This window comes from Sminthopsis crassicaudata, chromosome 3 (assembly GCF_048593235.1).
Source record: "Sminthopsis crassicaudata isolate SCR6 chromosome 3, ASM4859323v1, whole genome shotgun sequence".
NCBI lineage: Eukaryota > Metazoa > Chordata > Mammalia > Dasyuromorphia > Dasyuridae > Sminthopsis > Sminthopsis crassicaudata.
In genome coordinates, this window is record NC_133619.1 from 546,678,534 (window position 1) to 546,704,315 (window position 25,782).

Here is a 25,782-nt window from a genome sequence, read left to right on the forward strand (position 1 = left end):
AATGAAGTTATAACTACACTTACCTTATGGAGCCACAATGGGAGATTTTCTGAATCACTACTCAATGAACGCCTTTGCTGAACTGCTGCCCAGCAGTAGGAATCCACAAAAGCAGCCTGCCGCCAAGAGAATGAACTGGGAGAGAAGCAGCTTATCTGTGTACCTAGGAAACAAAACAAAATATTGTTAATAACTTAAAACATCTTTGGCAGAAATTTGATAACATACTTGTTAACATGACAGAAATTGGTACTACTTTGTAATGTCAGAATTTCAATAATGTCCATACATTCCTACTCCTGAGATATTATTCTTGCTTACGTTGAGGTGAAACACACTAGGTTTCCCCACCCAAGGATTTTGCCTTGTGAAGAAGATGAGATTAAACTGGATCTTAGCTTCTAGTGTTCTTGGCTGCTTCTAATGGAATTCATGATATGAAAGACAAAACAGTTGGAATGAAATGGCTTTTCTCACCCAGATTACTAGGGGCTACTGGGGTTTCATGAATAAAATTTGATACCTCATATTGTCTCTCCGCCATCTCCTCCTAAAACAATTCCAACTTTGCCTTGAGTTTCTTTGGTTGAGAAATCCACTGAATATCCCCAAGAGTGACAGGCTTACTATCCTGTTACGCCAATTTAAGACACTTTATCCCTCCCCTCCTGGCTTTGATTTATTCACACATGACATCTGCAATGTGCCTTCTTACTATTTGTTCACTGATTCATTGTCCCAAACAGAATCTGCTTCATTAGGTAACTACATAAAGCATCTCCTAGGTGGGGACAAGGTAGGGACAGCTAGAGATGAGGAGAGGTTATAGAGAACAAAATTCAGAAGATGTGGACACCATGGACTCTGACAGGATCTGACAATAATCTAGTCTAGGAATATAGGGCCCATTTAGATGTTAAGAGCAGGAAGAATCCTTAGCACTCAACTAATCCAACCCCTCAAGCTATATACCCAATTAAAATTTTCTGTCCCCAAATTTCTATGAATTCCTATAAATTCTTTGGGGGCAGAAGATGTATCCTTTGGCTTTTTTAAGTCTAGGGTTTAGCCTAAATACTTTACACAGAATAGGGGCTCAGCTCAATAAATGCTGATTGAATTGGTAATATGTTGATTAAGTGGTAATAAATATTAATTGCTGATATTTACATAGGGCATTAATGTTTACAAAATACTTTACATAAATTATCTCCATAGATCTTCCCTACAACTCTGGAGGTAAATTCCCCTTTTACAGAAGAGCAAAACAAGTCTGAAAAAAGCAAAATTACTTATCTGAGTTACAGCAAGTCTCAGGCGTACTTGAACTCAGGTCTTCTTGAAGATAATTCTAGAGCTTTATCTACAATTCTTTTTTTGCTCTTAAAAAGTCTGATGCAGGGCAGCTAGAGGACACAGTGGATGGAGCACTGGCCCTGAAGTCAGGAGGACCTGAGTTCAAATCCTGTCTCAGACACTTAATACGTCCTAGCTGTATGATCCTGGGCAAATCACTTAACCCCAATTGCCTCAAGGGGGAAAGTCTGATGTGAAGTTTTGTTTCCATTAAGCCAATAACATAAGTTATCATATAATAAAGTGCTAAAATATTATTTATATAATTAAAATAACTTACTATCTATCCCCTGTTAAGAGTGTATAATTTTTTTCCCTTCAGGTGAAATAGTTATGCTTACTTCCATGCCTGCTTCCCCACCTGCTTTGGGAACTTTAGGCATGCCTCTGTATGCTAACTAAGTTAATTTTATAATGGTGTACATTTGCAAGGGGCTTAGTAACAGACACCAGTGTGAGGCAAAAAAGCAGGATATATTGCTAACTGATCTATCAAGGATCAAGCCTAAAGCCTGATTTCTTTAGTGTTGTGTTCTATCACAAGAATGAGAATTACATATTTGAGAAACACTTGAGTTCCCAAAAGCAATTGAATTCTAAAGAATAATAACTTTGTTTTCGTACTTTAAAACAAGGTATAAAAAACCATACCACTGAAATTTTATAACAAGTGAGAAGAGGCATCATGCATGTTTATCTGCCTAGGAGGACAAGATAATAGGTACTGGAGGGCAGTATGAATAAAACACACAAGTGGTCAACATATGAGCCAATCCCTTAAATAAGAAATATTAAATATTTACATTTAAGAGAATGAAAAGATACAGGATAATTATTCAATAGAGAATCTTTTGTTGTGCACACTGAACCCTTCTTAAATCTCTCTCTTCTGTAGAGGAAATTTGTCTTTTGTTCCTCCCAGAAAATGGGAGTCTTTTGGCTTGACTGGGAAGAGTGGTAGGCTGACCCTCAAATCTCTTCCTGCTTCAAGCATTTTTAATATCAGAAAGCAGAAATGTATCCCATGAGTTGAGTTTTCAGAAAGATATTTCAAGTCCATATGAGAATGAGATCTGTTTAAAAGAAGAATGGTTTTCTTAAACTCCATATGGACTTTCATAACTGAATGTGGAAGATGCAAAATTATCACTTATTATCAGTAAATTTATGATTTGTATATCTAATTTATACATCCTGTACCCAGGGTCACCAAAAAAATTTCTTTGGAGAAAAGGAATTGTAAGTAGAAAAAGTTTAAACTATCTCAGGAAGTTGTGGATTTCCAATAAATGAAGGGATTCAAGTAATAGGTGAATGAGTACCTGTCAGGTATATTCTAAAGGGAATTCCTATTTAAATATTTACATATGGATTATCACAGTCACCCCTAGATCCCAACTAATATGTTTGATCAAGTGTAATTGAACAGCAAAGGGATGAAATATGTATTTATGAAGATCTCATCAAAACCTGCACAAGATATGTCAAGTTACTGCCTCATGTAGTAGTTTATAACACAGCTACAGGAAAGATGGAGGTTATTAGATCTCACAATCTTATATGTTCTGCATTGCAATTGTAATTCAAACTGGTATCTTCATTAAGTTTAACATTAAGATGTTGAATCCTTTCAGGGAAGGATGCCCAAGCTGCTCTTAATCTTTTTTTTTTTTTTTTTTTTTTTTTTTCCTGTCTGGAGACCAGTCAACATTTGGGCCATTGCATGGCCTTGCATTTATGCTGTAAGGATTGGCAGAGTAGGCTACAAGATAATAATAGAAGGCTGCAACTAGTAATAGAAAACAGACACCACAATGCCCTGAGTGGGTTAATGATAGATGAAAAGTATTGTCAAGAGCATGTAAATGAGTTCCTTAATCTGGTTCTGATAAGATTTGAGTTGAGCCAATTCTTTCTTAATGTTTTGTCTCAGCATGTTGTTATTATTGGTTCTGCTTTTAAGGAAGTTTGTTCAAAAGTCTCTGTGACTACTGGGGCCAAGTGTCAGGGACTGACCACTTATGAAGAAGTCTTAGTATGTAATGGATCCCTATTTATTACAAAGGGCAAAAATAGGAAGTAGGGTAAGAAAATAAGGCAAGAATACCAGAAAGCAGACTAATGGAGTGGGGTTTGTCAGGATAGCAAAGGGTGGATCTTTTGTGGGTATATCCAGGTGACAATGTGATACTGAATAAAGTATCTTCACACAAGAAAATCCTTCACTCATCTTAACCATTTCCAAATAGTCCTGACTACCTGCTAGCTTCTCAGACTAACAAATGTCTGTGAAATATTATACTGAGCCTCTTGGAGCTTGGCAGAGTATTGCCTCCATTACCTTGTCGTTTTTTTTCCTTTTTAGAAATTTACATTTTCTTGTTTATTATGAACTTAAGCATCAATAAACACACACATTTCCATTTATGAAGAAAAACAAAATTCTATGTGAAATCATATTTTGTAGTATATGAAATTAAAATAGTGACAAAAAAAAAACCCAAAAAATAAATAAATAAATAAAATAGTGACAAAGTTATCCTGTATGCATCCCCTTCTGAACTTTTTTTTCTTCTATGCAATTAAAAAAATTTTTTGCATCTCTATCATTACCCATAAATTCAGTCTGTCACCAATGTTATTTCTTGTAACATATACAGTCAAGCAAAACAATTTAATAAATTGAGCAGATCTAAAAAGGAGGCCTCCTTTTGCATCTCTAGTCAATCACCTTTCTGCTAAGAAATGTGTAGAATTATTCAATCATCTTTGCATTAATCAGAATTTTGAAATCTTTCCAAGATGTCTTTTACATTATTGTGGTCATTGTATAAGTTATTCTCCTGCTTCTGCTCACTTCACTCTATATTAGTTCATACCAGTCTACCCCGGGTACTTTGAGATGGAAGAGGTATTTGTCATATTCATAATTTCTCATAGAGCAGTAGTATCCCATTATCCCATTACATCCATATGCCACAATTTGTCCAGTCATTCATCAGTTGTTGGGCAATCACTTTGTTTCCAATTTTTTAAATTGCTGCTAAAATTTTCTGTATATATGAGTACTCTGGTACTGGTATGAACAAATGTGGAGTGAAGGAGAACCATTTATACAATAACCACAATAATGTAAAGATTTCAATTCTTTCTCTTCCCCTTCTTCTCCCCACACCTTTTCCCTAGACACTCACACACACACACACTCTCTCTCTCTCCCTGTCTCTCTGTCTTTCTCTCTCCCTCTCTCCCTCCCTCCCTCCCTCCTTCTCTCCAACAGGCTGACCTTTCCTTCTTAGTCTCTTTTCCTAGTTGGTGAGCTTGCTATGAGGCTTAATATCAGAATTTATAATCATTACATATCAAAATGGTTAATACTGATTGGGATAAAATAGAAGTCCAAATAATCATCTATCACAGTAGTAAGAAAAGCAAAACTGAAGCCATTCCTGCCCTTAAGGAACTCATATTCTATTAGGAAAGGTATTGGGCATGTGTATGTATATACATATATATATATATATATATATATGTGGACATGCAGGTATGTGTGTGTGTGGTAGACACACATGTGGGTATATGTATACATAAATACAAGGAGATTTTGAGATATAGGGCATTGGGATATGGAAAGAGGTTTAGATAGAAGGACTTGAACTAAGCTTTGAGGCATGCAAGGAATAAGGAGATAGAGATGAGAAAACTACATTAGGAAAAAGCATTGGGAGCAACTAATATAAAGACATAGAGAGTTAGAGTACATGTGAGGAAGCCTCATAGCAAGTTCATTTGCTTAATCATAGGAAGCCAATTAGAGGAACTCCACCTTTGTTTTCCTTGTTATGGTAGCGAAGCCCAACATGGCAGAGGTGGCTCCATGGAAAGTCCCTGGAAAGTCCCCCAGCTATTTTTGTTGCCTCCATCTCTTGTCACCCCTCTCTTGCCCAATATGAGGAAATGACCATAAGCACTTGACCAATAAGTGGTGCTGGTTGTCAGTCTGCAACCTGCCTTTCTACCAACCCATGACTGTGCTCATTGGCTTGGTAGATCTCCTTTAAAGTCAAGAAAGGTCTGTCAAGATCTTCTCATTAGCCCTTTTTGTCAACAAAAGGGAGTCTGTATTTTCTATTAACCCTCCTGGAGGTCAATGGCAAGATCTATAAACCAATGAGATGCTGTATTTTTAATTTGCTTCATCTGTATTGTCCAGGTAGCAAGCACTACTAAAACTAAGGTCCTGCAGAAAGAAGGCATCTCAGATTGTAAGAAGGATCTGAGGTTCACATCATTAGAGAGAAAGGACCACGTACCTTTTACTAAAGTGCTACTGGCTCAGAGTTCTGTCTAAGCTTTTTTTATTTTAGGAAGGGCAATTAAAAAAACCCAGACTCCCTAGTTCCTGGCTTGTGGTAGATATTAAATAAATACTTATTTTTTGATGTCGTGTCAGCTGAGAGAGGAAATAGATGTATCATGTTTGGAATACCACTTCTTACAAGAGAGAGTCATTTTCTGATCCCCTACCAGTTGCTAGTTTCTTCCAAATTCTCCAGTTAGTTTACATTTGTTGTATATTCACTTATCTATGTAGATATAGTTTTCTTCAAGTAGAAAGTAAGCTCCCTGGAGGCAAGACCTATTTCATTTTTGTCTTTGTGTCCCCAATATCCACCACAGTCCCAAGCCTACAGTTGTTAATAAATGTTTATTCAATTGGATTCTAAGATACATATGACTCATTATCAGGCATTAAAAGGCAAGTAAGAGCTCAGAAGAATTAAATTCTAACCATAACACTACAGATATTGCAAGTGAGAAAAAAATGGAGAAAAACAACAAGAAACTTGAATTAACAAAGAACTCTTCAATAGATTTAGAATTTCAAAGACTAGGTACAAAAGATCAAAGATACACATTTAACTAGCATTTAGTGGCCCTGTGGTGAGGAGGGGATACAAATTTGGTTTGAAGCAAGAAGACAAATAAAGAAGAAAGCCTAACAGAATTATAAAGTCCAGAGTAAGGAGTCTTGAAACCATCTAGTCCAATCCATATCTAAAAAAGCCTTTCCCTCTACCACATAACTTTCAATAGGTTAATTCAACTTCTTATGGAAGGTTTCCAAAAAAGTGAGAACCCCCCTACCCAAGATATCCCATTCTGCCTTTTCAACAATAATGAGGGGACAGCTAGGCAGAGAGGCCATACAGTGGAAAATGCTGGACTTGAGAGTCAGAAAGAAGTGTTCAAATCCTGCTTTAGATACTAGGAGATGATAAGCAAGTCATCTAAACTGTTTCAGCCTCAATATCTTCATGTATAAATGGGGGAAAAATAATATCACCTACCCCACAGATTTGTTGTGAGATCAAATATTTATAAAAGTGCTTTGTAAATCTTAAGGCATTATATAAATGCTAACTCTTATTATTATTTTCATTTATCAGGCTTTCTTTTTTTTCCTTACAAAAAGTTTAAATTTGTCCTTTTTGTGATTTCTGTTGCCTATGAGACAGCTTTTCAAATACCTGAAGAGTTATCACATGCCTTCGAAATCTTCTCTTCTCTAGACCAAACACTGCTAGTGTGTGGTTTAATGAATAAAGGGCTAGACTTGGAATAAAAAAAAAAAAAAAAAGTTTAAATCTTGCCTCAGACATTTACTATCTGTGTAATTTTGAGCAAGTCACTTAAATCCTTCTCAATCTATTTCCTCTTCAGTGAAAAGGAGATAATAATAGCATCTACCTCACAGGAGTGTTGTAAGGATCAAATGTGAAAATAAATATTAAGTGCTTTTTAGCCTTTAAAAAGCACTACATAGAAATTATATGGAAGAGTATGAAGCTCTTTGCTAGTCAAGCTGCCCTCTTCTAGATGCCTTGTAGCTTATAAATATCTTTACTAAAATGTGATACCCAACACTGAACACAATACCCCTATGATCTGACTGAGGTTGAGAATAGAGTGTTATTTCCCTAGTCCGAAATTCCATGTTTGTGCCTCTCCAAATGTAGCCCAAGGCAAAAATAGCTTTCCTAGCTGTTAAATTCTATGGACTTACACTGCGTTTATCCTTAGTTCCCCTTCAAATGAAACACTATCTAGGCATAGCTTCCCTACCTTGTACCTCTGTGTCGCGCCCCCCAAAAAAGTCAACTTTACAAATGTACAACTTTACATTGGTCTCTATGAAATGTCATCTTATTATGTGTGACCTACTGTTCTAGCTTTCCCTTCTAACTATCTGTAAATCTGATAAACTCAGCATGTATCCTTTTATCCGAAGCATGGATAGTAATATGAAGTAACCTAAGCCCAAACTGAGATTCTTCCAGGTACTCAGACCTACCAAACTGACATTGAAATTTAAATGACTTCTATTTAGGTTTTACCTGGCACAGAATCACAGAATTTTAGAGTTGGATTTACCCTCAGTGATCAGGTAGTCTAAACTATTACACCAAAAGGATCCCCAAGACAATTTATCTGTTTTTCTACCATAGCTCCTCTCCTGGAGCAGGCTGCTCTGAGGCAAAAAGATCTACCATCATAAGGGTGCTCAGCATTCTCCTCTTACTCCCTTCCTGAAGTCTAAGTTATTCAGAACTTACTTGTCTGATCATATGATTTGGATGTATTGGGAATTATCAATTCTATTCCTTCAGGTAAAATAGAAGACCACTGGTATTGATCATCTATCTTAACATTATTTTTTAAGGGTTTCCAGCCTTTCTTTCCATATGCCTTTTCTTTGTAAGGGCTTCCTATCCTGCCATTCCATAGTTTTTGTTCATTCTTCATTTTATTTTCTTTTCCTCCTTTTTTTTTTTCTGAGGCAATTGGGGTTAAGTGACTTGCTTAGGGTCACACAGCTAGGAAGTGTTAAGTGTCTGAGACCAAATTTGAATTCAGGGCCAGTGCTCTATCCACTGTGACATCTAGCTGCCCCTCATTCTTCATTTTCAAAGAGGTACAAAGACATCACTTTTAAGAGCAAAGGTCTTAACTTGCAAGTAAATTAGATTTAAGTGAAGGAGAGCTTCACAAAATCATCATCCTCACTCTCTCCTCCACAATCCCTGGAGTCCAAATTTATTTCTTTCTTCAATTATATGAAATTTCATCATTGTAATTAATCCCTTTACTTATACATATTCCAACCTCTTTGTGTCTTAGTAAAACATCTGTGATTTGTTATGGCTAAAAATAAATTCATTATCTTGTGCCTCAAGTTTGTTTTCCTCAAATCTAGGAGTTGGTTTTGTTTGTTTGGTTGGTTGGTTGGTTGGTTTTTCCTGCAGTTTGCTAACCAGGTTAGTCTGTACAAGGAAAAAAAGATACACTTTCCATAACTAGGATTTAAATCCCAAACTTTTCTAGTTTGATTGAATGTATAAGAAATTATGCTTCTTTGGAATAGCTTTCAAAAAATCATCACATGCTAAGTGAAGTGAGCAGAACCAGGAGAATATTGTACAAAGTAACAGTCACACTGTGTGATGATCAACTATAATAGATTTAGCTCTTCTCAGAGACAATCCCAAAAGGCTTACAATAGAAAATGCTGACTTCATCCAGAGAAAGAACTATGGAGCCTGAATGATCAAAGCACACCTATTTTCACTTTTTTTTTCCTTCCTCATGATTTTTCCATTTTGTTCTGATTCTTCTTTCACTACAAGACTAATGTAGAAATATGTGCTACCTGACTGCCATTTGTTCCATTTGTACTCAGAAAGAAACCAGCAGTAATATTCATCCTATATCAGATTGCTTAGTCTCTTGGGGAGGGAGGGAGGAAGGGAAGGCAGAAGGAAGAAAAATTTGGAATTAAAAATCTTATTAAAATGAATGTTGAAAACCATCTTTGCTTATAATTAGGAAAAAATAAAATACTATTAAATGGGGAAAAAATTTTAATGAAAAAAGTCATCTTCTCTACATTGTGATGATACATCAGAATAGAACTTTGGTGAAAGAAGGTTAATAGTAAGAGGAATGAATGTAAAAATTGAGAATCAAAGAACACTGCATTTGGAACTGAAGCATATGAATCCTGGCTCTGAGGCTAGATTTGACTGCAGGCACTCTTGATTTCGGACTAATGCTTTGTCCACTATGCTATCCATTGTGCTGCACCTAAGATTTCTAAATTAAGCCAGTTAATACTTGCTCATACTTTTCCTCCTCCTACCAAGGTAAAAAACTCATTCAAGTAGCTAACTTTTTCAAATCCATGAGACAACACTAGTTACCTTCTGCATCCCAAACTGGGAAGGTGGAACTCAAAAAAATAATTCCTTTAGGCCAAATCTTTCTTGGTTTATCAATATAACTGACTTTACAAAAGGAAGAACAGAAATATACTTGAATTTAACTGCAATAGTCCGAAAAGTGATGTTTCTTGCAAAGTAACATTTGTTCCACTAAAAGTGTCTCAATCAAATCTCATTTTCTAGAGTATAAACTCAGACATCTCAGAAAATTGTCCTGCTCACTATCCACATCCGGAGATATGTTGCTCTAAACTATTCAAGGGTTGAGTATTATCATCTTTCTATTGTATCTAAAAAACTAGGCAATGACAATTTAATAGGGAAAGGTAAATTATTTGATTAAAGATAAGAGAGCAATTTCTTCAGGAACTAGCATGTCAAAACCAGCATATCTGTGTAATACTGCCTCACTATGACAGAAAATGTAGACTTTTCAAATATATGCAACCTAATTACTTTAAAAAACATTAAAAAGAACTTTGTTTAATTTAGGTAAAAACAAAGTAACAGGTTGCCTTGATGTGTGACTTTGGGGGCATCTAATATCTGCTCTGAGCCCAAAGTTTTTTTACTTGTACATTGAATGAGTTAGACCAAATAATCAATTTCTAAGTCTTTTATGGCTTTAAAGTTTGATTCATAGAGTAGTAGTGAACTTAGGATTCATGCATGATTATCTATTACCAGAGGCAAACCGGGAAGTACAGTTACCACTGGAGCCAAGAACAACAACAAATAGAGTTAAGATTAAGAGGGAGAAAAGAGCTCGGCATTAGCATTTTTCTTCTTTATATTTAAATAAGAATATGTATAAAGAGCTCCTTCATATTTAAAATGTCACAGATGTCTTATATTCACCATAATAATGCTGGGTGGAAATGCCCTTCAATAAAGTACACTTAAGAGTGAGAAGATATAACTAAAAATAACTCTATCTTAGTCCTAAAAAATCCCCATGATCCAGAAGAACAGGAAAAAAAAAGCATGAGACTGAAAACAAGAATAATTTGATAATGTATGGAAAATACACCCTAGAAAGCACACTCACCATATCTACCATCCTATTAAAATGACAAACTGTTGATACTGCTCAGGCAATGGGTAATATATTTAAGGAAGGTATGAGAACTGTAAAATATAAGCTTCTAGAGGGCAGGCTCTGTTTCATTTTTGGTTTTGGATACCCAGAATCTAGCTCATTGCTTGATACAGAAAAGTTTGCTGAACTGAAAATAAAATCTCCCTAAAACTCCACAGATAATTCTTGGGGATACATGTCTTGAAGTTGTTACAATACATGTTAGCCATAGCTTTGAGGCTTTGGTGTACAGTAGATAGAGCATTGAATCCAAATGAGAAAGACCTAAATTCAAATCCTAAATTCAAATCCTACCTCAGATATCTATTAGCTAAGTGATCCCTTTATTTCTCTCAGATTTAACAATAGTACCTGCCTTACAGGGTTTTGGTGAGAATCAAATGAAGATGACACACACATATAAAGTTCTTTGCAAACCTTAATGTATCTAATAAATACTTCCTGGAGACAGGAAGACCTGAGTTCAAAATGTATTTTAGATAATAGATGTGTGACTCTGACAAATCACTTAACTTCATTCATCTCAGTTATTTCATCTGTAAAATGAGCTGGAGAAGAAAAATGGAGGATATACTCCAGAAAATTTCCTAAGAAAACCCCGAAATGAAATCAGATATGATTCAACCACAACAACAACGATCACTGTCATTACTGTCACCATCATTATCATTATTATTACATCTTTCAAACCAGACAGCCTTTCTATTTATAATCTTTATTTAAACCAATCAATAATCATCTAATAATAATAATAGATTGTGAGCAAATAAAGACAAAAATTAAAATATTACCTGCCCTGGGTAGTTATATTGTTGAAAATAACATGTACATATCTAAGTATATATAATATCAAATTTATGGGAAGCAGGAAAATGAGAAAGGCTTCACAAAGGATATGACATCTGAATTAGGCTATGCAGGAGATTAGGGAATCTAAATGACAAAAGTGAGAAAAGAAACTATTTCAAGCACAAGGACACAGTCTGTAAAAAAAAGAAAAAAAAAGGGAAAGGGGGGGTAGAAATAAAGAATGACAGTAGTGGTACTGCTATTGGCTTAGGTCAGTTGCCTGGGGTCCACGTTGCAGCTTAATGTACATCTGTGCATAGAGATAAAGAGAAGGGAAGAGAGAGACTAAATATAAATAAATACAAACTATTTGACTATAAAATAGTTTGGAAAGAAAAGCATTAGCAGTTGGTGGGGGACAGGAAAAGCTTTATACAGAAGATAGTGCTTGGTGTGAATTTTAAAGAAGAGGGACTTTCATGATGGAGTGCATAAATATAATATTAATACAATACAAAAATAAATACAAATAATAAATATAGGGTTTATACTCTCAGCTAGGGAGATTAAGAAGACCTCATATTTAGGGTGGAACATATTGCAGCTAGGTGGTGCAATGGATAAAGAGCCAGACCTAGAGTCAGGAAGACTCATCCTCTTGAGTTCAAATTTAGCTTACCTAGCTGTGTGACCCTGAACAAGTCACTTAACCCTGTTTGTCTCAGTTTCCTCATCTGTAAAATTAGCTGGAGAAGGAAATAGCAAACTACTCCAGTATCCTTGCCAAGAAAACCCCAAATGGAGTCACAGAGAGTCAGACATGATTGAAAGCTGACTAAACACCAACAATATGAACTGAATTCTGAACAAAAATAGATCTTTAAAGAGGTAGAGGTAAGGAAGAAATGCATTACAAGCTTAGGAGAAGGACTATACAAATGCATATTGCCAGGAGATGAGATGTTTTAAGTGAGTAAGAGTAGTCTGCATTTGCGTTCCAAGCCTGATTCACCAAACTATGAATAATTGTTCATAGTCTTTTAAAAAAAAAAAAAAATTTAAAAACAAGCATTTTTAAAGCACCTATTATGTGTCAGACACTGCACTACACACTTTACAGATATTATCTGATTTGATTCTTATAACAACCCTAAGAGGTGGATGCTATTATCATCCCCATTTTACAGTTGAAGAAACTGAGGGAAGTAGAGGTTAAATTATCTGACAATGGTCACACAGCTTACTAGTATTTGGGACTAGATTTGAAATCACATGTTCCTAACATCAGGTCCAGCACTTTGCCCAGTCCCCTGGCACATAGTGTGCCATATTTTGGTTTTGTGTTGTTTAGTCGTTTTTAGTTGTGTTTGACTCTTCTTGACCCCATTTGGGGTTTGCATGGCAAAGATTCTAAAGTGGGTTACAATTTCCTTCTTTGCTCATTTGACAAATAAGGAAACTGAGTCAAAAAGAATTAAATGACTTGCCCAGGACCACACAGTTAGGATCTGACAACAAATTTGAACTCTGAAAGAGTTGACTTCCTAATTCCAGACTTCACTCTACTGACTGTGCTACCTGACTGCCATTTGTTCCATTTGTATTTAAAAAGAAACCAGCAGTAATGAGAGAAAGATGAAAAGAGGTAAATTTGAGGTCAATATCTGGAATAATTTCCCAATAGCAAAAACTGTCTGAAAGTAGAATGAGCTATCTAGAGAAGGGGCAAAAGTTGGTTGACAACTTACTGAATATGTTAGAGAAAAAGATTCCTTTGTGAATGCATTGACTGGATGCTACCAAGGTTCCTTCAAACTCTCACATTTTGTGATTCTGTAACCCTAGCACAAATATCTGAAAGGATAAATTGGTGCTCAATAAATGTAATTAAATGAATGATTGGGCTTGGCCATCTTAAGACATTAAAATAATGTATGATGATGTCAACAATTTCCTTTTTTAAAAATTATCTTATTTAATTTTTGATTTATGAAATAAAACAATCTTTCCATAATATATTAAAATAAAAAAGATGATTACATATGAAACTATTATGTACAATTTGCTATTCCTTTTAAATATATCATAAAGTTATCATGTAAATTTTTCTGCCCATCACCTTAACATCTGACCTAAATATGTATATATGTGCATATGTATCTATATGTATATGATGTCAACAATTTCATGAGTCAAAAAGGGATATTTTTATATTTCTTAATAATGGAAATAATGAATGGAAAAAAAGATGGTCAAAAGTGAAACCAAAAGTTGTTTCTTTTAGCTGTCATGTAAAATGAGTCACAAAGAGAAAAAGGCTAATTTCTCAAGACCTCATTAAAAAATAGAAGGGAAAAAAAGTGTTTATAATGAAAATCAAATTAATTGTCATAGACATTAGGATTCTTCCCTAAAGAAACTAAAGTTACTTTGATAACACATTATGGGACTGAGGTAACTGAGGCTAATTTCAGCAGAACTCAAGTACTAGCAATACAAAAAGCTATGGGTCCACCAACATACTGTCTGTTCTTTAAGAACTATAGATTTAAAGTTAGAAGGAAGTCCAGAAGCCAGTGAATCTAGTTTCCTTATATTAGAGATGAAAAAATGGAGCCCCAGAGAGGCTATGACTAGTCCAGAGTCACAAAGCGAGTAAGAAACAATATCTGAAACCAAGTTTTTCTGATTTCAACTCCAGTGACCTATCTGCTATATCATTACCTGCCCTTCCTGCCCCTTAATGCCCATGAGAATTGGCATTTTGGGGGGCATGACAATGTGTGAAATACTCTTGTTAGAAGGATTTACCCACAGAGATGAAACCATGGAACCTTAAAGTGTTAACTTAAGATTTAAAATAAAGCAATTACTTCTGGAATTGCTGAAAGGGACCTAGATTTGGAGTTAAGAACTAGTTTTGGTTCTTGGCTTTGCCACTTATTAGATAGGTGATCTAGCTTAGTGCAGTTGAAACAGTCAGCTTCTGACTCCCGAGTCAGAGGAGCTGTATTTAACTTCTATCTCTAACATTTACGACCTGTATAACTTTAAATTTACAGATCTTAACCATCAGGGCCTCAGTTTCCTCATTTTTTAAAATGAAGGGGTTGGACTTGATTCTCATGTTTCTTCTAGTTCTTTTGGGCAGCCAGGTGGTGGAGTGTACATAAAGCACTGGCCCTGAAGTCAGGAGGATGTGAATTCAAATCTGACCTCATACACCTATTAGCTGTGTGATCTGGGCAAGTCATGTAATCCTGATTTCCTTAAAAAACAAAGTTAAAGGTTTCTTCTAGTTCTGAATCTATGATTCTATGATCTCCCTCAACTCTAGTTTGCTCATCTGTAAAGTGATAGTATTGCTATTGATGATCTCCAAAGTTCCATCTACTTCCAAATCATATGGTCTTTATTAATATAACTTACATAAATACCAATCCATATCAGGAAATAAATAGGCATGGCAGAGGTTATGAATACAGTAGGCTCTCAAATAACATTTAAAAATATTTTTTTTTAAAATGATCCATCTCTTATGCCTTAAAAGCTATAGGAGATCCATGGGTTTTTTTGGTAAAGAAAGGGAAACTATGAATTTGTTAGTCTGGAAATAGCTTTGCCCATATGAAAAATCTAAGAGGAAAGGTCTGAAGTAATGAATGTAGATTCCAATCAACAAAACAACCAACAAACATGTAAATACTTACTATATCCTAGATACTGTGTTAATTAATACTGTGTTACAATTATGCAAAAATGAATATAAAATATTTTCTTTCACTCAAACTGAAAAATGTTATCTACTTCCAAAGAAAGAACTGGTGAAGTCTAAATGTAAATCAAAGCACACCATTTTTTCCACTTTATTTTTTCATTTTTTTGGTCTGTATTTTTTGTTTTTTACAACATGATTAATAGGGAACTTTGCTTCTCTGCACATGTATAACTTTCATCAAATTGCCATGTCAGGAAAAGATAGGGGGAGAGGAAGAGAATTTGGAACTCAAACTTCTTTTCAACTTAATACATGAAAATTACATGTAAAGATGATTTTCAACAATGACTTTTATAAGATTTTGGTTCCAAATTTTTCTTCCTTGACTTATATTCTTATAAATTTGTGAAAGTCCTTACTACTTCCTAAAACCCAAATTAAATGCCCTCTCTTCCATAGAATCCTCTCTGATCCTTCCACAGATCACAACATTTTCACTTGGGTCTCTCTAGCACTTTGTTTTGCAATTTTCTATATATTTGAGAAATGAGGTCTTTGTCAGAAACAGTAGCTACAAAAATTATTTGCCACCTTTCTGCTTTCCTTCTCATCTTGGTTGCATTAGTTTTGTTTATGCAAAACTTTTTTAATGTAATCAAAATTATCCATTTTATATTTATAATGTTCTCTATCTCTTCTTTGGTCATAAGCTCTTCTCTTCTCCATGGATCTGACAGGTACACTATTCCTTAAAAATCCAAATCAATAGTTTTTTCTCCTTTCTTTGTTGTTGTTTGATTGAACAAATCTGTTATAGACTAATTGGCTCAGTTATATGATTCCTTTAAGTCTGTTCAGCAGCACATGAATATAAGTGAAGATGTCTCATGGGAGTTAAGAATTAGACAAGGTATCAGCATCAATGGTAAAAGGGAATAAGGGATTCAAAAGTAAAAACTGTGTAGAGTTATACTGGTAAACAATAGGATTTGAGACTAGAAAAGAAAGTGAAGAGTGATGATCTTAGAGAGTATGGAGTAATGGAAGTATTGGTGGTCCAAATAAGAATGAAGAACATTTTTGGGAGGGGAAAGTATAATAAGAGACGGAATAATGGAAGGTTAGGATTGGATAAAGGAATTGAAGATTTGGTAGGACAGGGTCAAAGAAGTTAGAAAAGTTTTACTTGCTGAATCAAGTCATTAAAACATTTATTAGATGCTAAGCAAAGATGTTGGGCTAGCTATCTGTGGACACCAAACTGAGATTCAATCTGAAAGGTAAATGGAACTACTTAACCTAGGAAGTTTATATTTGTTTAGTTAGTAGAGATCTTTTAAGTTAAGATTTATGTGCTCTGTAACTTAGCAATCTTGTACTCCAGGTATTTCATTTTACTTTCTTTTCTTAGATTACTAATAAAGACTCTTTGAAAATCCTACCCTCTGGATAAGCTATGGAAGAAAGAGAAGACAAGACATGGGGAATATATAGTCACAGCTCCACAAATATGAAATGCTACCATGTGGGAAAGGGATTTGACCTCAGAGGACAGAACCAAAGAAGAATAGAGGTTACAAGGAGGGAAATTTGGACTTGGTTTCAGAAAACACTTCTCATAATTTAAGAGCAATCTAAAAGGGCAAGTGCTACTTTAGGAGATTTCTCAGTTCCCTCTGATTGGAGGTAATCAGAGTCTGAACAATCACTTACTGGCTACAGTTATTGAAAAATTCTTTTCATTTTGGGTTGGGCTGTATGTCCACCGTGATGCCTTACAACTCTGAAATTATGTGAACTTGTATCGAGGTCTGGCTAGAAAAGGACTGAAATGAGCAGTAGAGAATTATAGGGGAAAAACCCAAGTAAAGAAAGAAAAAATATTAGTAATAATGTAAAAAAAAATGGAATTGAGACAGGATCTCAGTTATAGAACTGGCCTATTTCAGTTGAATTAGTTTCATTTTTCCAGGGATTATTACTGCAATATGGTGCAAATGTTTCTAAAAATTTGGCAAAGTGTTCTTTTTACTATGGGGAGACATGTCATGGCTCAATGGTCATTTGTTTATATATGAATTTAGTGTTCATAAGTAGAGACCTGCTTACACTTTGAAATACTACATTAAATTTAGAGGTTTGTCTTCTCTGTCTTTCCTTGTGAAAGTCCTTTCTACTTCCTAAAACCCAAATTAAATGCCCTCTCTTCCATAGAATCCTCTTTGATCCTTCCACAGATCACAACATTTTCACTTGGGTCTCCCTAGCACTTTGTTTTGCAATTTTCTAATGTATTTATCATGAGATCCTTTTACAACTATTTGTGACTTACACTCACAAAATTCTGTCAACTTCATAAAAGCAGAGCTTAGCTTATCTAAACTTTGTATCTCCATTGGCACCTAGCTCTACAAACAATAAATGCTTGATAAATGTTTCTCAGATAAATAAACACATAAGACATATTATTTATTGGTAAAATATCATATTATTTAGTGTCTTCTCAAACACTCAATTTCTACAAATTTCATGATCATCTAATTAAGCACATTGATGTTTATTTTTCAATATTAGTTTTTGCTTAAAAGACTTTTTTTTTGGTAGAGTTGGAGGGCACCTTAGAGATCATTTAGAGACTGTTCTTGCTTTAAGGATGAAGAAGATCTGTAATGAATTGCCTATAGTTGATACAATGATCTTATGATCTCTAAAGCCTCTTCCAAATATAAAATTGGGTCCTGTGGTTTTAAGTATGTCCATTTACATACAAACACATCTATACATGTATGTATGTATATTGTGTGAATTGTGTAATATACGCTATATAATGACATAGATCGTATTATATACACACTTAATACATATAAGTGTAGATTATATTATCCATGTTACAAAAGAAAATCCAGACTGTTATGGGCTAGAACTCGAAACAAGGTGCTAAGTCACTGGAATAGATAGAGACAATGATTATGTACTTAGAACTTATTAGAGTTCACACCTTTAAGAGAGCATATATAAGGAGGAGCTCCCAAAAGAACAAGCCCACAGAAGCCCAGAAGCCCACTCTTGGAGGCGGAGTCAGATTCATTCCATTTTCCACCTTTGTGCTGGCTGGAGACATTGGGAGGATGAGAGGCTGAAGACAGCAGACAAAGGACTAGCAGCAAGAGCTCTCGGAACCAAGGAGAGAGATAGGCCTCTATTAAAGCTAATCAGGCCCCAGGAAAAGAGTCAAGACTTTGAAGGAGAAAATAAAGGATTTGGACTTTAACTCCTGGCTGCATTTGAGGTGATTATTACAAGAACTGAAACAAAGGCTGCCTCCAGAAGCCCTCCAAGAACTCTGCTCTCAGAGAACATTACATTTTAGAGAAGAACATTACACCAGACCACTCCCCCCAAAAATTATACACATAAACTATATACACTAAAACCCTCCCAAAATTTTTTTTTAAAAGGTATGCTTCAATCTATATTCAGATTCCACCAGTTCTTTCTCTGCATGTGCAGAGCATGTTTCATCACAAATGTCCTTGGGAACTGTTTTGAATCAATCACTCTATTGCTGACTCATATATATCAAATTGCTTACTTTCTCAAAAAGGAAGGAGAGCAGGAAGGGAGAGAATCTGGAACAATTTTTAAAAGGAAGATTAAAAATCATTTTTACATGTAATTTGAAAAAAATTTTTAAAGAATTTGGACAAAAAACAACCAGAGAGGTGAGATTATCGAATCATTGGTGATGTTGGTAAATGGGAGAGACATGACAGAATCAGAGAACCAAAAAGAACAAAGTCCACAAACTACAGCCCTGTGAACTTAATACAATTCCTGGTAAACTTTCAGAGTGTATATTAAATGTAGATAAAGAACTATAAATAACAAAAAATTAAAACTGCTTTAATAAAGCCTGATTGGTTTATTGTTTCCTCAGAAAAAAGAAAAGAAAAAAAAAAAAAAAAAAAAAAAAAAAAAGGCCACATCTCTGAGTTACTAGGCTGCAGCTCTCTTTTTCCTCAGCTGTCTCCAGTCCTTCCCTGGTCTCAGACCTCTGGGTCACAGAAGATACAGGGGAATTAAAATATGTTCTGCTTTAATCTAGAAGGTAAGAACTAGAAGGAAGAAAGGGAAACTCACTGGTGTATATGTATGCATACATGTTTATATTCTTATACATTTATAAATACATACATTTATTTACACATACATATACATGAAGTAATTTATATCTTGCATGTACACTGGAATATCATGAACCTGTGATTTCATTGAAATAGGGAATTCCAGGATGGGGTAACTCCTTGAGAGTCATAATCCCCTTTTTTGAAACTTCTACTTTTTGTAAATTGCCTAAAACAGAAGTGTTTAATATGTAGCTCTCATGTTGGAATCAGAATCAAATTAAAATGTAATTGGGAAACATTTGACAAAATAATTAAAACTGTAATAGAACATGGATAATGTGGTTTTCTAAGTTAATGTGTATCTGCAGGGATCCTTATGTATGGCTTAGTAATCCCCATTTCTATCTGAGTTCGACTCCAAAGACCTAGGCCATTCAGAGTTTAGGTGATTAGACAGTCAGACAGATGGAAAAAGAGACAAAAAAAAAATCAAACTTTCCAACAACTGGAGTGGTTGTTTCCTGCCCTCACTGTGGAAAGCATATCCATTTCTCATGCTGAACCATTTGACAATGCTAAGGACTTTGGTATATCAAAATTCCACACTTCCCTCCCCCAGGTCTTCAGTTACTGTTTACTCCAGACTCACAACAGAATCTAAGCTTCTTGAGAACAAGGATTATTTTACTTTTGTCTTGGCAACCTCAGAACCTAGTATGGTATCTTTCATATAATAGGTGCTTAATAAATGCATGTTGATTAACTGATTACAAAAAGATTTAAATGAACTGATGCTGAGTGAAACAAGCAGAACCAGGAATACATTGTACCCAATAACAGTAAGAATGTGCTATGAATCAACTATGAAAATCTTGGTTATTCTCAGTAGTTCAGTGATCCAAAGCAATCCCAACAGGCTTTGAACAGAAAATGCCATTTGCATGCAGAAAAAAGAAGCTCTTGAAGGAAGGTACATGTTACTAGATTGTAGTACTAGTTAGCTAGATGATATGTGTGGGATGTACAAGAATGGCACTAGGTCTCCAACAGATTTGTAATCTTTCTTCTATTAGTACTCCTGGGGTTTGATGGAGTCTGCTCTTACAGAGAGCTCATTATTAAAATTTTAGTATGAGCATTTCTATAGATCAGAGCTTAATTTATTGTCTAGATGTAAGAAAATGATGGTGAAAAAGTGTTATAAGATTGAAGGTTTACCTTTAAAATATATCCTGCATGTTTTGGAGAACTAAGAGTTAAAACTTTTACCATTTCACCAGTAGTGCAGATTATAATCAATTCATCCCAGCCTGGTCCATGGTTTCCAGAAAGGATCTACCTATTACACTGAGGCCCTTCCTGAAGGTCTTTTAATACTTGATGAGTATTGTTATTCATCATAGCTGTCCCTTTGTGATTCATTCTCCATGCATGAATGGCCCGTTTTTTCTTTTTAACAAAAGGAAGTTTACTTAGAAATAGTATGGAAAGGATATCCAGCAGAAATACAGCACTTAGTTTTGGGGGTCCATCTTCTTTTGCAATTGTATATCTCCTGGATTTTTTTTTATGCTACCTGTTGCACACACAAATATAATATAGCCTACTTATTCCTACCATATATTCATCTATTTTGGTCACCTAATTCTGATTATTTGTAGATTTTGTAGCATTATGTTATTTGTAATCATATAGCATTCCCAGGTGAATGTTGAAATTAATAAGAACTAAGGAAACTGAATGTAAATCAAAACATGCTATGTTCACTTTTTTTCTATTGGTTTTTTTTTTTTTCTTATCTTTCTCATGGTTTTTCCCTTTTGCTTTGATTTTTCTCTCCCAACATGATTCATAAAGCAATGTGTTAAAAATAAAGAAAACTAAGATAAGTGTAAAGTAATTATAAATTGTAACTATGGACAATATACAATATCAGATCATTACCTGCCAAGACAAAACCAGGAATTATGTGAACATAATTATACTGTAGTTTTTATACACATAAAATGAGATTAAAAAAATCTTCTGTGGCTCCCTATTAATCTACATGACAAAATATATATCCTTTCTCCTGGAATGTTAGGTCTTTTACAATCTAGATCCAAGCTATCTTTTCAAAGTTGAATTAGATTAATCCTCTTCATATTTCTAATTGATAGCCTATTATAAGAGATAGACATTGTAATTTGCATCCTCCTCCATTTGTGTGTTTTTGTCCTCTCTTTTATATATATATATATATATATATATATATATATATATATATATATATATATATATATATATACATAAAGACATCCACAGTGATAGATAGCATGTAAAACTTTTCTTCACATATATATATATAATGCAGAATGAAGGGGGCTAATATATACTCTATGTTATATTATTAATTATATATAATATATATACATGTGTTATATATATAAAATAGAGTGCTATATAATCATGAATTATCACTAAAGCCAATAGAGTTGTTTACCACAAAATTTGGCACTTCAATACACTTCTAATTTTCATACTGTTCATAAATATTAATATCTATTAAGCAGAGTACCTGACACATAGTAAATATTTAATACATGCTCTCTCTAGCCACCTGCCTTCAAATAGCTTCCAATTTAGTTGAGAAGAAAAACTCCCAATTTTTATATCTTTTGTTCCTGATACCCTTTCTATCCTCTCAGTTCTATATCACCATCCCAGGAACATGTTCATTAACTGACAAACTCTACAAAAGGTCAGAGTGTGAGTAATTCAATCCATCCAACAAAGATAATACTTTTTACTACTTTACAAAATCCAAAAACTTCAATTAACCTTTCAAAATACAAAAAATAAAAATAAAAGAAATAAAAGAGAAAGAAAGCAAAAGAAAATGAAAAAAACCCTTCTAACTCCAACTTAAAAATCTAAAATAACTATTCACCAGTAAACTGATAGCCCAAGGAAATTTCTATTCCTGATGCGTGTTATAAATGGGGCTGATCCCACATCAGGGCAAGACCAAACAAATATTCTAGGTTCCACCCTAACAGTCAAACAGAACCTAACTTGGCCAGATTTCCTCCACTACAGATATGTACCCTTTCTCACAGATTTCAACTTATGTTTTACTACCTTCAAATGCAGTATATCCATTAACTCCATACTGTCTCTCATTTGAATGGATAATGTAGCTTCTTCAGCTATACAATATGGATACCAATAGCTGCCTACCAGTCTTACCCAATTGTTGAGCAGAAGATTAATGTGGGTTAAAAAAATGTCTACTTTGCAACTACAATACGAATATCTTACATTCATATAGTACTTTAGCCACAATTCATTGCTTTCCCTTCATTTCCCAGAGTAAGCTGATGATTCATTAAAAATGGGGATTTCCTCTACATTACTTTCTCTACCAATTATCACTGTAGTAGAATTCCTGCTGAACTGTATCTTATCAAAACTGGAATTTCCAAATATTTTGAGAAATTCTGAAAAAGAATAAAACCTAAATATTTTATACTGGAAACATATGAGTTTATAATCCAACTCAATTTCACAAAGATCACTGCTGGAAGGCTCATAAATAATGAACTATTTTTAATCATGTTAGAGTTTGGAGTATTTGGAGTTTTCTTGGCAAAGACAATGGAATGATCTGCCATTTTCTTCTCCAGTTCATTTTATAGATAAGAAAACAGAGAAACTGGTTAAGTGAATTGCCCAAGATCACACAGCTAATAAAGTGTCTGAGATAAAATTTGAACTTGGGAACATGAGTCTTCCCCATTTTAGGCCTGCCACCTTATCCCTTCAATTTTTAGATGAGATAAGGCTTTCTTCTACTACAGTGGGAGGCTCATTTTAGATAAGTGACCCAATTCTGTGTTTCATTTCTTCCTGAAAAATGACTATCATGGAATCACAGATTTAGAACTATAATGGACATCTGAGTCCAATATGTCCATTGAATCCAAACTTCATTTTTCAATGAGTCAGCTAGGGAGACAGACCAAAACTTACTCAGATAATAAGCTCCAGAGGTTATATTTGAACTCGGGTTTTTTTGAATCCCAAACCCTTTGCACTGTGGCCACCTTGCCATAATTGCCCTATCTCACATAATTGTTATTAGGATGTTATGAGATAAAGATAGGACTATTTGGGCGTGGTAAGCCGAGATATAGGATAACACAGTAAGCATAAAAGATTTTTCGTTCAGTCGTTTATATCTACACTGTGCCAGGAGCATAGTAAGACCTTAATAAATGTTTGATGATTTTGCATCACCACTACCCTTTAATAATCAGTCTGCTCTCCTCTAATCCCCTAGTGCTCAATACAGTGGTAATGAACAAAGAGCCTATCATAAAAATTATGGTTAAAAATGTTGGCCAACATTGCCCTATTAAAAAATAATTTTCAATGAATCTTACCAAATCTATTTTGTATTACTGTATTTAATTCTGGAAAAAACAGGGGACATGGTGCAACTGGAATCGAAAATAGTATAATTATCCTAAAACCACTGTTTAACGAAAAAAAAAAAAAACAAAAACACCGTAACGAGTCAGAAGACAACAATTCATTTCTGGTTCTGCAGCAGTTCTAGATTACAGAAAAAGCTACTTAACTTCACTTTCTTCAACTCTAAGTGAAGACGACTCTTAAAAACTACCTCCCTCTTGGGCTATTTTAGGAACGATGTGCTAAATTAATAGTGGATGGTGGTAGTGGTGTTGTAGTGGTGTATGTGGTTGTTATGTATGTGGTTGTCGAGAAATGGAAAAAGGTCTGTATCCAGTGTCAGAAATATCCTGTGTCAGACTTCTGAAATAGACTAATTGCGGTCAGTGCCTCTCCAAAACTTTAATTTTGTATATATATTTTAATACACGTGTGAATATGTTGAATCCCTCGAAAAACAGAGTGTAAGCTCCTTGAGGGTAAGATTTGACTGGTTTTTGTTTAGCTAGCGCCTTAGCATAGTCCTTGACATACAGCAAGCATTTAAGGTATGTAAAGGGTTTCCTTATAACCCCTGATTGACGAAGTGTTTTTACAAACGAGAATTAAATCTTTAAACAAACCAATGCACTCCCCAACCGCAATTAAAGGAACTGAAGGAGCACGAAAGATAGTGGCCCGAGACCACGGAAAGATAATTCCCAGGGCCAAGGAGGACAGGGCTCCTCCTTTCTCTCCTCCCAGTTCCCCCAGATTTTTACCGATGGAGATCTCCTGTGCGAAGGCCAGAGAGATAAGGAGCAGGGGCAGCCCCACTGCGATGCAAGTGACCATCTTATCCACCGCCAGCTCCAGGCGCAAACCCTTGAACTTGGGTTCCGTGGGCTCCTTGAGCAGGAAGTCCGAGAACACGTACTCCGTGGCCAGGTGGGCTATGGCCATGGCGGCACAGGGATAATCGCTCGGAGGACCGCCGGGGACAGCTAACTTCGGGAATCCAGCTTAGGACTGCATTCCAGGGCTCATGATGCTCGGCCGCGCCGGGTGGACTGGCTGACAGGCGTTCAATTTCTCAGCCAGTCACAGCCTCAATGCGCTCAGCCCTGCTTTCACTTTCCGTTCGCAAACTCTCGGTGGGGCTCATCCCAGCTTCTTTTGTTCCAGGTCGGAGGCTGAGCCAGCTCTTGGGGCGGGAAAGCTCGGCCGTACCAAGCACCGCCGTAGTAGTGGCTGTGGCTGCCGCTTCCTCAACGCTCTGAGCGAGGTTCAGACCAGGCTATAAGGTCCCTCGAGCCTGAGCATTCCCAGGGCCGGATTCTGGGCCCGAAGCAGGCTCGCGCTCCGCCTAGTACCGGGGCAGCTCCGGGTCCACGGGACGCGTAGTATTCTCTCCTCACAGGCACGCTACACCTCCCCATGGACCTCTCCACTACGGCCCAGACCCTGGACTGCGCGCGCGCACCCCGCTTCCAACCCAGCCAGCCGCTCGCTCTCCCTCACTCTCTACGCTAATGAATGATTTCGCCACCTGGCCCCCTGCTCATTGGGTCAGAGAACAAAGCTAGTTGCAGCTCCTCCCTAGGCACCTCCCCAAACTGCTCTGTGGGGGCTGCGGCTAGTTAGAGAAAAAGCTATAGGACAACAGGTGCAGCCTTGGGTCCTTATTCCAAGCTCTTAGTATTAATTTAGTATTAAATTTACTCTTCTACTAATTTTGCTCGTTTCTCTTTGAAATCATCTGGGAAGACTACGACAACAAAGGAAGGTGTGATTTGATTAAAAGAGTGAAAGAAGTTGAAGTGACTAAAGAGTAGTTTGAGGACCATTTTGCAATGTAACCCTTAGGAAGCTGGGTTGCTTATGCTTTTTGCTCCGAACCATCACAAGTGACCTGTTTAAATTCTGTACCTTCAAGAAAAACATTTCAGAAGGGGTCTTGCTCTTTGTTGATTGCAA

General features: G+C 35.6%; 1 protein-coding gene across 2 annotated transcripts in view; it reads right to left on the reverse strand.

Moving 5' to 3' along the window:
• PANX1 (pannexin 1) overlaps positions 1-25,316 on the reverse strand; it is a 50,425-nt gene extending 25,109 nt beyond the window's left edge. The window contains exons 1-2 of one of the 2 annotated variants that reach the window (XM_074304516.1): positions 24,588-25,316; positions 24-163 (exon numbers count right to left, since the gene is read on the reverse strand). In XM_074304516.1, the coding sequence (XP_074160617.1) occupies positions 24-163; positions 24,588-24,768 (321 nt within the window). In that variant the 5' untranslated portion in view covers positions 24,769-25,316. The remainder of the gene's footprint in view (positions 1-23; positions 164-24,587) is intronic. The other variant, XM_074304517.1, reaches the window with a different exon arrangement.
• Between the last annotated feature and the right edge of the window lie 466 nt (positions 25,317-25,782).